The sequence below is a fragment of the Hyla sarda genome, chromosome 6, assembly GCF_029499605.1.
Source record: "Hyla sarda isolate aHylSar1 chromosome 6, aHylSar1.hap1, whole genome shotgun sequence".
Classification (NCBI taxonomy): Eukaryota; Metazoa; Chordata; class Amphibia; order Anura; family Hylidae; genus Hyla; species Hyla sarda.
Window position 1 is genome coordinate 85568552 of NC_079194.1, and position 12358 is coordinate 85580909.

Below are 12358 nucleotides of genomic sequence, written 5' to 3' on the forward strand. Positions count from 1 at the left end.
AAAATAACCGCTCCACACTACCTCCATCAGAGACTATAAGGATCAAAAGCGAAATCTCAGTCGCAGTTTTCATTGAGGTTGCATTTATCTGTATGTGATAAAAAAAAAATTGTTCGGTTTTATGATGTTATTATTCTGTTATTAGTCTGTTCTGTTCTATAATGTATGTGCATTAATTTGGCCGTGGTACATTACAATTATTAGCATTAAACCTCATCTGCCATGTTCTCGCGCGTGCTGTCAGTTTATCAAGGACTCTCTAATATTTTCCGTCACGCTTAGTTTAATGCATTCAGTATAGTTTTGTATCATCAGCAAAAACTGAAACTTTACTTTTAATCTATATCACAAGGTCATTATTAAAGGGGTACTCCGCTGCCCCAGCATTCAGGACATTTTGGTCCGAACGCTTGGAGCCGGCGGGGGTCGTGACGTCACTGCCACGCCCCTTGTGACATCACGTCATGCCCCCTCAATGCAAGTCTATGGGAGGGGGCGTGGCAGCTGCCACGCCCCCTCCCATAGACTTACATTGAGGGGGCGTGGCGTGACATTACGAGGGGTGTGACAGTAACTTTAGGACTCCAATGTCGGGTACCCCCGCCATCAGACATCTTATCACCTATCCTTTGGATAGAGGATAAGATGTCTAGGGACGGAGTACCCATTTAAAGAGATGAAAAAGAATTGGGCCTCAAGCAAATCCCATTTGTACCCTACTGCTAACGTTAATCTATTTGAGTATGTACAAAGTTTGCACAATATATTCACCCAGGTTAAAGCATATCCTCCTCATGGTACTTCCATCATGTCCTGGTAGTGTTTTTTTAAAGGTGTTTTACCACCAAATCCCCGATCATTACAGGTAGGGAATAAGTGTCGGATCAGGGGTGGTCTGACCTCTGTAACCCCTCCTTGATCTTGAGAACAGGACTCCAGAAGTTCCTTTCCTAAGTCTGCATACTCATGTATTGTCTGCGGGAGTGTCAAAGACAGCTAAGCACTGAACAGGATGTTCTCAAGATAGTGGGGGCTCCAGCATTCTGACTTATCTCTTATACTGTAGATAGGAAATAACTGCTTATGGTGGCAAGACCCCTTTAAATAGTCAAGTCAAGAGTCAAGAGTTAATGCTTCGGGCACTTTTACATCAGTAAATTAGGTCCCCTCAACCAAAGAGTTCAGTCTCGAAGCAGCTGTGACGTTCACCAAGGCTAGGATAACACTGAGATTTTTCATACAAAAATGCCCATTTTGCTGCACAGCGTTTTTTCTGTGAAAAAATGCCGCGGCCAGATATTAGCTGCAAGTCAATAGTGAACTGCAAGATGCCAGATACACTTGGCGTTTTTCATTTTTTTTTTTATCTTTTGGGCGTTTTTTCAGCAATTTCTGGCTCCTTGGCAGTTTTTCAAAAACGACCTCTTGTTGAGACTTTGGGGTATTTTTGGGAAAATGTTGCCGTTTTTATCCCATAGAAGTCTATCTATGCATTTTTGCAGGCGTTTTTTATTCTTTTTTTTGGACTTTAGCTATCCAAAAAAGGATTGGAGATACCTTTTTTTATAAAGATTTCATAGGTTACCATTAAAAAAAAAAAAAAAAAGAAAAGATACAGTAGTGATGGAAAAAAATTGTATTTAAATATTTATAAATTTTTAAACAGGGATCAATTTATGTGGGCGGGCATGGAACTAAAAATGTAGCCGACAATAATAAAAATGTAGAAAGGGGCCATTTAAATGCAAAAATAATATATATTAGTAATGTATTTTAATAATGTGTTTCATAAAGTGTGTGTGTGTGTTTTTAACTTTTTTCACTTTTTTCTTAATTTTTTACATTTTTTAAGTAGTACTACTACTCCCAGCATGGAACAGACTGTTCCATAATGGGAGTAGTAGTACCTGTATTAATAGACAGATCACCCCTGGTGTCACTTCTGACACCCGTTGCGATCCTCCTATAAAATGTATAGAAACAGGTGGCACAGCCGCTTCTCTGCTCCCCTGCACTGTATTCTGCAATGTGAAGTTCTTCATATTTCATATTCATATTTCCCGCAGACAGCTGTGATGGGCCAGATGGTTCCAGCCAATCACAACTATAAAATATGAATGGGTATTTATACGGCAGTGCAGGGGACCAGAGAAGAGCTGCCGACCGCATCTATACATTATACAGGACGATCACAGCTGGTTCAGGAGTGACATCCGCTGTGATCTGTCCTTAGCTGCAGGTACTACTGCTCCCAACACACTCAGCTCCATGCTGGGAGCTGTAGTACCTGCATTAATAGACAGATCGCAACAGGTGTCAGAAATGACACCCACTGCGATCTGTCTATTAGTACAGCTACTACAACTCCCAGCATGGGGCAGAGTGTGCTCTATGTTTGGAGCAGTAGTACCCGCAGTAAGGGACAGATCGCAACAAGTGTCACTCCTAACACCCGCTGCGATCCTCCTGATGTGAATTTCGGGACTCAGCTGTGCTCAGGGCTGCAGAGTCGGGAGAACAGCTGATACTCAGCAGTAGATATATGTCTTATATCTACTGCCCAGCAAGAACTTCTAGTGTGCCTGCAATGTGTATACAGTATACACATTGCTGGCTCACTTAACCCCTTGCTGAGCTGTGCGCTATGCTCCAGCCCAGCAAGAAAAGAGTTAACTTACACTGCTGGACAGTGTAGGTTAACCCTTTGGGTGATATACAGAAAATACAGCTATCTATAGATAGTTGTATATAGTGTATACAGAATAGGAAATCCCCTTACCTCCCTCACTCCCTGTCCCTGCCAGTCTGTGTAACTCTGCCCACTAGTAATGATGTCATTAGGGGGCGGAGCTACAGACAGGGGACAGAGTGGTAAGTATGAGGCTCTGTTCACATTTTATGTTTTGTATAATGTGAACAGACCCTTCTGCCAGTGTCTTCCCAGACAGGGAGACTCCAGCTGTTGCAAAACTACAACTCCCAGCATGCCCAGACAGCCAAAGGCTGTCTGGGCATGCTGGAAGTTATAGTTCTGCAACAGCTGGAGGCACCCTGAAGCCAGAAGTCATGCTTTTATACTACAGGTACTGATATCAACCTGGTGCTTGCCCCTCTGCAATCTATGTTTCCCAGCTGATTTGAAAGACATTATTCAGCGCTCAGTGATATAGGTTTATGCATGAAAGTAGGCGGAAAGCTCACACTTTATTTATATGTGAATAGTGGTCCTTAGAGAATTGATTGTATTTTATGGTCAACTCTATTATGTATGGGCTACAGCTGCCCTTTTATTAACACCAAACTGTAGTAAGTATTGTGGGGGAGATTTATCAAAACCTGTCCAGAGGAAATGTTGCTGAGTGGCCCATAGCAACCAATTAGATTGCTTCTTTCATTTTTGAAAAAAGGCCTCTGAAAAATGAAAGAAGTGATCTGATTGGTTGCTATGGGCAACTCAGCAGCTTTTCCTCAGGACAGGTTTTGATAAATCCCCCCCCCCCCCCCCCCATGTGCCTAGAATAATGAACGTGTGTAGCATTGATTTTCTGCACAGTTGTCTGTCTAATAAAAAAACATGTCCTCTTGTTCACAGGGGCGAACTATGCAAGTAGCAAGCAACCTCCACTTGTTGACGGGTCGAGTCTTCAGTCCAGGGGTCCAGCACCATCCAAGCAGACTGTCTTATCTTGGCAAGCTGCAATCGATGCTGCCAGACAGGCTAAGGCTGCCCAGAATATGAGCACCGCTGAGCCCCTGCCGGTTGGATCCCTGTCACAGAAAAAACGGCAGCAGTATGCGAAGAGCAAAAAGCAAGGGGGAGGCTCAACAAACAACAGACCGGCCCGTGCCCTTTTCTGCTTGTCTCTCAATAACCCAATCCGGAGAGCCTGCATCAGTATAGTAGAATGGAAGTATCCTTTATGGTGGAATGCATGCTTGTTGTGAAGTCTCTTTAAAAGAATGTCTCATAAATACATTTGAGGCTTGGTTCACATTAAAGGGGTTCTCCACTGCCCTGCCTTCCGGAGCTCCGCTCGCAGCGTCCGGAAGTTGATTACGGGCTGTGTGCGGGCTTCCTTGTTTGAGGCCGCCCCCTCGTGACGTCACGCCCGCCCCCTCGTGACGTCACGCCCGCCCCCTCAACGAAAGTCTATGGGAAGGGGGCGTGATCGCTGTCACGCCCCCTTCCCATAGACTTTCGTTGAGGGGGCGGACGTGACGTCACGAGGGGGTGGGCGTGATGTCACGAGGGGCGTACGTGATGTCACAAGGCGGCGGCCTCGAACACGGAAGCCCGCACACAGCGTTCGGAGTAATGAACTTCCGGACGCTGCGAGCAGAGCTCCAGAAGGCAGTGCAGTGGAGAACCCCTTTAAAGGGGTACTCCACTGGCCAGCGTTCGGAAGTAAATGTTTCGAATGCTGTTTTCACGCTGCCGGGTTCGGCCTTGCCCCTCATGACATCATGGCTATGCCCCCCATCAATGCAAGTCTATAGGAAGAGGGCGTGACGACTGTCACGCCCCCTCCCATAGACTTGCATTGAGAGGGCATGGCAGTGATGTCACGAGAGGCAAGGCCGAACACGGCAGCGTGAAAACAGCATTCGAAACATTTAATTCCGAACGCTGGCCAGTGGAGTACCCCATTAAGCCTTGCCCCTCTTAGTGTTTATGTTGGGAAAGCTCCTAAGATACACACTAAGGGGGAGATTTATAAAAACCTGTTCAGAGGAAAAGTTGCCCAGTTGCCCATAGCAACCAGTCAGATTGCTTCTTTCATTTTGCAGAGGCCTTGTTAAAAATGAAAGTAGCGATCTGATTGGTTGCTATGGGCAACTACCCAACCTTTCCTCTGGACGGGTTTTGATAAATCTCCCCCTAAATGTCTATGTGGGGATACATAAGTAATACAAAGGATAAAAGAGTGTTCTTATGGCCTTGGTCTGGCTGATATACGTCAATATACTGCCTAAATAGTGTAGGTAGAGTATGCTATTACTATATAATTGTGTAAAAACATACCCGCTAAATGGATATCATAGACTAGAAGTGACATCTGCCATAAACATGTTTAAAGGGGTACTCTGCCCTAAGACATCTTATTCCCTATCCAAAGGTAGGGATAAGATGTCTGATCGCGGGGGTCCCGCCGCTGGGGACCCGCGCAATCTCTCATTCCGCACCCACCTTTGTGAGCTCTCCACAGCGCTGGAGGCTCAGAGTGTGAAGCGTTACGACTACGGGGTCAGAGTATCGTGACATCACAACTCTGCCCCCATGCAACGTCACTCCCCGTCCCCTCAATGCACGTCTATGGGAGAGGGCTTGATGGCGTGGCGGCTTCACACTCTGAGCCTCCAACGCTGCGGAGAGCTCACAAAGGTGGGTGTGGAAAGAGAGATTGTGGGGGTCCCCAATGGCTGGACCCCGGCAATCAGACATCTTATCCCCTACCGTTCGGATAGGGGATAAGATGTCTTAGGGCCGGAGTACCCGTTTAAATAGGACTTGTGGCTAACCACCCAAAAATAAGATTGCAATATCATTCATATGTTTGGGTGCCCTGATGTTACATTTTTTTTACAGCTTCTTGATACGCCCTCTGTTCCTAAAATATGAGGGTATATATTTTGTCTAACAGCTTAGGGACTCAGATGGGCGTGAACCTAATTTCAATAATGGGAGTGAATATCAGGCAATGGGCGGGATTATACAATTAGGGGGCGTGTATCAGGCATACATGCCCCTTAATGTACAACATTCACACCCCTCAGAAAGATACAATGAAGGTTCCAGCTGGATATTTTTCCATAAAATTTGTGTCTTTATTGCTTCAATTTTATATAAAGTCCAAACTGAAGACACAAGCTTTATGGAAATGCATCCTGCTGGATATACAAGGTGATAGCTGGTTTGTACATTTTGTCTATTCACACCCCTGACTGTATAATCTGCCAATCACCTGATATCACCTGATATAAATCAACAAAGCGGACTCACCTGCCACACTCCCTTGGTGACCCAGTATTGCCGCTCCAGTCCTCCAGTGCCACCTTCTTTCTGGTTGCTGGTGGTCAATGTGTCACACTGTGGCTCAGCTAAACGCTGTTGCAGAGATGTCCCGCCATGGCCATCAATAGGCTGAGCGACAGTGTGATATATTGAGCCTCAGCACCAGGAAGAAGACCAGTGCCGGTGGTCAATACATCACACTGCTGCTCAGCCTATAGCCAGCTGAGGCGGGACTTGCTGCGGTCGGCGATTAGTGTTGACCACCGGCAACCAGGAAGGCTGGAGCAGTGATACCAGGGGACGAGAGAGCAGCATCAGGTGAGCCCGGTTTGTTGTGTAATATAGTGGCAGACAAATAATGACCACACAGAAATTTTCAGAACTGGACTAATCCTTTTAGTGATGACATTTTCTAGCATTGGGAATACCCCTTTATGGTCTATTCACATGTACAGTATTCTGCACATATTTGTTGTGCAGAATTGAAGCTGTGTTCAGTCATTTAGTTTACATTGAAATCTGCAGCATCAAATACAGTGGGGCAACGTTTTTAATCATCCACCAATTGTGGGAGGTTGTGGACAGGTGTCTTTTATACTGATAACAAGTTCAAACAGGTGCCATTAATACAGGTAGGTGACCAAATACTTATTTTCCGCCATCATTTTCAAATACATTCTTTAAAAATCAGACAATGTGATTTTATGGATTTTTTTTTACTCATTATGTCTCTCATAGTTGAGGTATACCTATGATGGAAATTACAGGCCTCTCTTATCTTTTTAAGTGGGAGAACTGGCACATTTGGTGGCTGACTAAATACTTTTTTGTCCCACTGTATGCGCAGGATACCATACATGTGAATATACTCTTAATGCCATTTAAAGGGGTACTACCGTGGAAAACTTTTTTTTTTTTTTAAATCAACTGGTGCCAGAAAGTTAAACAGATTTGTAAATTACTTCTATTAAAAAATCTTAATCCTTCCAGTATTTATTAGCTGCTGAATACTACAGAAGAAATTATTTTCTTTTTGGAACACAGTGCTCTCTGCTGACATCACGACCACAGTGCTCTCTGCTGACATCACTGTCCATTTTAGGAACTGTCCAGAGCAGCATATGTTTGCTATGGGGATTTTCTCCTACTCTGGACAGTTCTTAAAATGGACAGAGATGTCAGCAGAGAGCACTGTGGTCATGATGTCAGCAGAGAGCTCTGTGTTCCAAAAAGAAAACCATTTCCTCTGTAGTATTCAGCAGCTAATAAGTACTGGAAGGATTAAGATTTTTTAATAGAATTAATTTTCAAACCTGTCTAACTTTCTGGCACCAGTTGATAAAAAAAAAAGTTTTCCACAGGAGTCCCCCTTTAAGTTTCTTCAAACTGCTTTAGCCGTGTTGTAACCTTAACCTTGTCTTCAGACCATTTGACATATTTATATTAGTGGCGATTTTTGCCAATTGTGTGGCCTTAGCTGTTTACGTCCCTTTCCCCGAAGACGACTCCAACTCCACCAACCATAACCTGGTAAGACTTTCTGGTGTTTCTCTTTTTCGTATACGTCATCAAGTTGGATCAGGCCAACAACCTTGTGCATGACTGAATGTCAATGGAGGATGACATCATGAAGGAAGCTGCATTTTTATAATGTGGTTGGAAATGTTGCAGATTTCCTGGCAAGATTGTACGAATCGCCTCCTGTCCATGTGCAGCTTGTTTCATGACAGGCGGATGGGCACTTGTGAATTAGATTTGTGGAGGATGTTGAGAGGGTTGAGAAGAGAGCGAAGCTCTGTGATGTCTCAAGTGAACGTCTGCGTGACGTGGGGCAGTATGTAAACAATGTATACCGAGGCCGCTGTGTGGAAAATGATTCAATTATATCTGTCGTGTGGTTTCTAGTCCACAGGCCATATTGTTAATGGTATCTTTCACATATTCCTTTGCCCACATGGGTGGAAAATTGTTTAATATGTGTTATTTTACCAAAATGCTTGTTCCGATAATAACAAAAGGACTTGCAACAATATCTTCAAAAAAAAAAAGGGATTTATTTCATCTTCATGAAGGTTGTAATAGTAGTTGCATCAGTCAGCATCATGTCTGTTATAGAAGAGCCCTGCCAGAGGGACCGTGACCCCTCCCCGGCCCTATTTGTGTCTCCTGGCTGCCAGACATGTCATGTACAGTATATGATTCAGTATAAATGTATATCCGAACATGCTGGCAAAAAATACATAATGAAAGCACACTTACTCCGTCAACGGTGAATGGTGAATCATGTCTACAAAGTGTATAGTTAACCCCTTTCTTAATAACCATTCAGAGCAGTGTTATCCTAGCAGCGTACCTCCAGCTGTCCAGGCATGCTGGGAGTTGTAGTTTTGCAACAGCTAGACACACACAATCAGTATTTCCCTACCAGTGTGTCTCCAGCTGTTGCAATACTACAACTCCCAGCGTGCATGGATAGCCTACGGCTGTCCAGGCATGGCTGGGAATTTTATTTTTGCAAAAGCTGGAGGCACGCTGGTAGGGGAGCTCTGGTTTAGTTTAATATAGCGTTCTGGGAGTTGTAGTTTTGCAACAGCTAGAGGCATACTTGTAGGAGAATATGATTTAGAGTAATACATGTATTGCATGCTGGGAGTGGTAGTTTTGCAACAGCTGGAGGCACTCTAAATCAGTATATCGGTACCAGTGTGCCTCCAACTGTTGCAAGACTACACTGATTTAAAGTGATATAGCATGCTGGGAGTGTTAGTTTTGCAAGAGCTGGAGGCACACTGGTAGGAAAACACTGATTATAAGTGAAATAGCATGCTGGGAGTTGTAGTTGTGCAACAGCTAGAGGCAAAACTACAACTCCCAGCATGCTACATTACTCTAAATCAGTCTTTTCCTACCAGTGTGCCTCCAGCTGTTTCAAAAATACAACTCCTAGCGTGCTGGAGGCACACTGGTGTGGAAAACACTGATTTAGAATAGTGTTGTAACACATCATGAATAAAATCCAATTTATCTGAAATGTTTGTGATATGCCAAAACATATTGACCTGGGCATTAAATACTGCTAAATGAATATTGATGTCCAGTCTTATTTGTAGCTGGGTCAGATTACTATAGAAGGGACAAATCATGTCTTAGCTTCTGATGCGATCATGAGATGTGCCTGTAAATCCCTCGGCTGTCAGCCAGCCAGATGATGGCTCTTTTTAATATATGCGCATTCTCAGCATTTTCCTATCTGATTTACTCGTTGTAATAAAATGTTTGCTTGTTCAGTCCTGTTATGTAAAACAAAGCACTTGTCGTCTGCAATGCAACCCTGCATCCCGCGGAGCGCTTAAGTAGTTTTGACTTCCATGTGCATCGCGAATAGACGGTCTTGCATACAAAGAATTTTCATTGCATGTACTTTATTATTAGCCAGAAACATTATTGTTAGCAAACAGTTTAAGGCATGTATACACGGCTAAAATATGTGATGCTTTGGACACGGAATCTGCTCAATTTTTCTGTATGGAAATCTGTCTCCCATTTGGAAATGGCATACATCCACACTGCACAGCAGAATCTGCAGGCTTTAAAAAAAAAAAAAAAATTGCTTTGTGGAGTTTTCGGGCAGGATATGGAATCACTGCAGATTTGTTATGGATTTTTCCCATTTGTTCAATGGGGAATTCAGAATCCCCAACAAAATCTCAATTAAAGTGTACCTATCATTTGCAAAAACTTTTTGTATAATGTAGATGATAACATTATATGTACACAAAATAAAGGGGACACTAAGATAACACATCCTAGATCTGAATGAATTAACTAATCGTATGAAATACTTTCGTCTTTACATAGCTAAATGTGCTGAGAACAAAATTACACAAAAATTATCAATGGAAATCAAATTTAGCAACCCATGGAGGTCTGGATATGGAGTCACACTCAAAATTAAAATGGAAAACCACACTACAGGCCGATCTAACTTTGATGTAATGTCCTTAAAACTGAGGCTCAGTAGTGTGTGTGGCCTCCACGTGCCTGTATGACCTCCCTACAACACCTGGGCATGCTCCTGATGAGGTGGCTGGACAGTGTGTGGTGCAACGTGGCGTTGGTGGAGGGAGCGAGACATGGTGTCCCAGATGTGCTCAATCGGATTCAGGTCTGGGGAACAGGTGGGCCAGTCCATAGCATCAATGCCTTCCTCCTGCAGGAACTTCTGACACACTCCAGCCACATGAGGTCTTGCATTGTCTTGCATTAGGAGGAATCCAGGGCCAACCGCACCAGCATATGGTCTCACAAGGGGTCTGAGAATCTCATCTCAGTACCTAATGGTAGTCAGGCTACATCTGGCAAGCACATGGAGGGCTGTGTGGCCCCCCCAAAGAAATGCCACCCCACACCATTACTGATCCACCACCAAACCGGTCATGCTGGAGGATGTTGCAGGCAGCAGAACGTTCTCCACAGTGTCTCCAGACTTTGTAATGTCTGTCACATGTGCTCAGTGTGAACCTGCTTTCATCTGTGAAGGCGAATTTGCCAATCTTGGTGTTCTCTGGCAAATGTCAAATGTCCTGCATCTGTTTTTGACCGTTTGAGTGGACACATGCACATTTGTGGCCTGCTGGAGGTCATTTTGCAGGGCTCGGGCAGTGCTCCTCCTCCTTGCACAAAGTCGGAGTTAGCAGTCCTGCTGCTGGGTTCTATGGTCTCCTCCACATCTCCTCCTCATCTCCTGATGTACTGGCCTGTCTCCTGGTAGCGCCTCCATGCTCTGGACACTAAACTGACAGACACCGCAAACCTTCTTGCCACAGCTCACATTGATGTGCCATCCTGGATGAGCTGCACAACCTGAGCCACTTATGTGGGTTGTAGACTCCATCTCATGCTACCACTAGATTGAAAGCACCGCCAACATTCAAAAGTGACCAAAACATCAGCCAGGAAGCATAGAAACTGAGAAGTGGTCTGGGGTTACCAGCTGCAGAACCACTCCTTTATTGGGGGTGTCTTGCTAATTGGCTATCATTTCACCTGTTGTCTGTTCCATTTGCACAACAGCATGTGAAATTTATTATCAATCAGTGTTGCTTCCTGAGTGGACAGTGTGATCTCACAGAAGTGTGATTGACTTGGAGTTACATTGTGTTGTTTATTTATTTTGAGCAGTGTATATTTGTAATATACATTGGTTAAAAAATGTGTTGATTTTTAGGTGAAAAACTGTTCTCTTGTCCCTGCAGCTATTGCCTGTTTGTCTCAGTGCAGAGACAAAATACAGGAAGTGTGGGCGTACAAGCAGGGCTCTGTACACTGATGACAAGCAGGGCTCTGTACACTGATGACAAGCAGGGCTCTGTGCACTGAGGACAAGCAGGGTTCTGTACACTGATGACAAGCAGGGCCCTGTACACTGAGGACAAGCGGGGCTCTGTACACTGAGGACAAGCAGGGCTCTGTACACTGAGGACAAGCAGGGTCCTGTACACTGAGGACAAGCAGGGCTCTGTACACTGAGGACAAGCGGGGCTCTGTACACTGAGGACAAGCGGGGCTCTGTACACTGAGGACAAGCAGGATTCTGTACACTGAGGACAAGCGAGGCTCTGTACACTGAGGACAAGCAGGGCTCTGTACACTGAGGACAAGCATGGTTCTGTACACTGAGGACAAGCGGGGCTCTACACTGAGGACAAGCGGGGCTCTGTACACTGAGGACAAGCAGGGCTCTGTACACTGAGGACAAGCAGGGTTCTGTACACTGAGGACAAGCAGGGCTCTGTAAACTGAGGACAAGCAGGGCTCTGTACACTGAGGACAAGAAGGGCTCTGTACACTGAGGACAAGCGGGGCTCTGTACACTGGGGACAAGCAGGGCTCTGTGCACTGAGGACAAGCAGGGCTCCGTGCACTGAGGACAAGCAGGGCTCCGTGCACTGAGGACAAGCAGGGCCCTGTACACTGAGGACAAGCAGGGCTCTGTACACTGAGGACAAGCAGCCCTCTGTGCATTGAGGAAAAGCTGGTCTCTGTACACTGAGGACAAGCAGGGCTCTGTGCACTGAGGACAAGCAGGGTTCTGTGCACTGAGGACAAGCAAGGCTCTGTACACTGAGGACAAGCAGAGCTCTGTGCACTGAGGACAAGCAGGGTTCTGTACACTGAGGACAAGCAGGGCTCTGTACACTGAGGACAAGCAGGGCTCTATGTTGGGGACCTCGCGATCTCCCTGCGCCGGAGGCTTGTGACAAAACGGCAGCACCCGACTTATGACGTCACGGCCATGCCCCCTCAATGCAAGTCTCCTCCCATAGATTTCATTGAGGAGGCATA

At 45.1% G+C, this 12358-nt stretch overlaps 1 protein-coding gene across 17 annotated transcripts in view; it reads left to right on the forward strand.

The window, feature by feature from the left end:
• The window catches only part of CACNA1D (calcium voltage-gated channel subunit alpha1 D), a 453220-nt gene that overhangs the window by 103938 nt on the left and 336924 nt on the right, over window positions 1-12358 (forward strand). For all 17 annotated transcript variants that reach the window (XM_056524370.1, XM_056524364.1, XM_056524368.1 and 14 more), the window contains exons 2-3: window positions 3593-3911; window positions 7438-7543. In XM_056524370.1, coding sequence (XP_056380345.1) covers window positions 3736-3911; window positions 7438-7543 — 282 coding nt within the window. In that variant the 5' untranslated portion in view covers window positions 3593-3735. The remainder of the gene's footprint in view (window positions 1-3592; window positions 3912-7437; window positions 7544-12358) is intronic.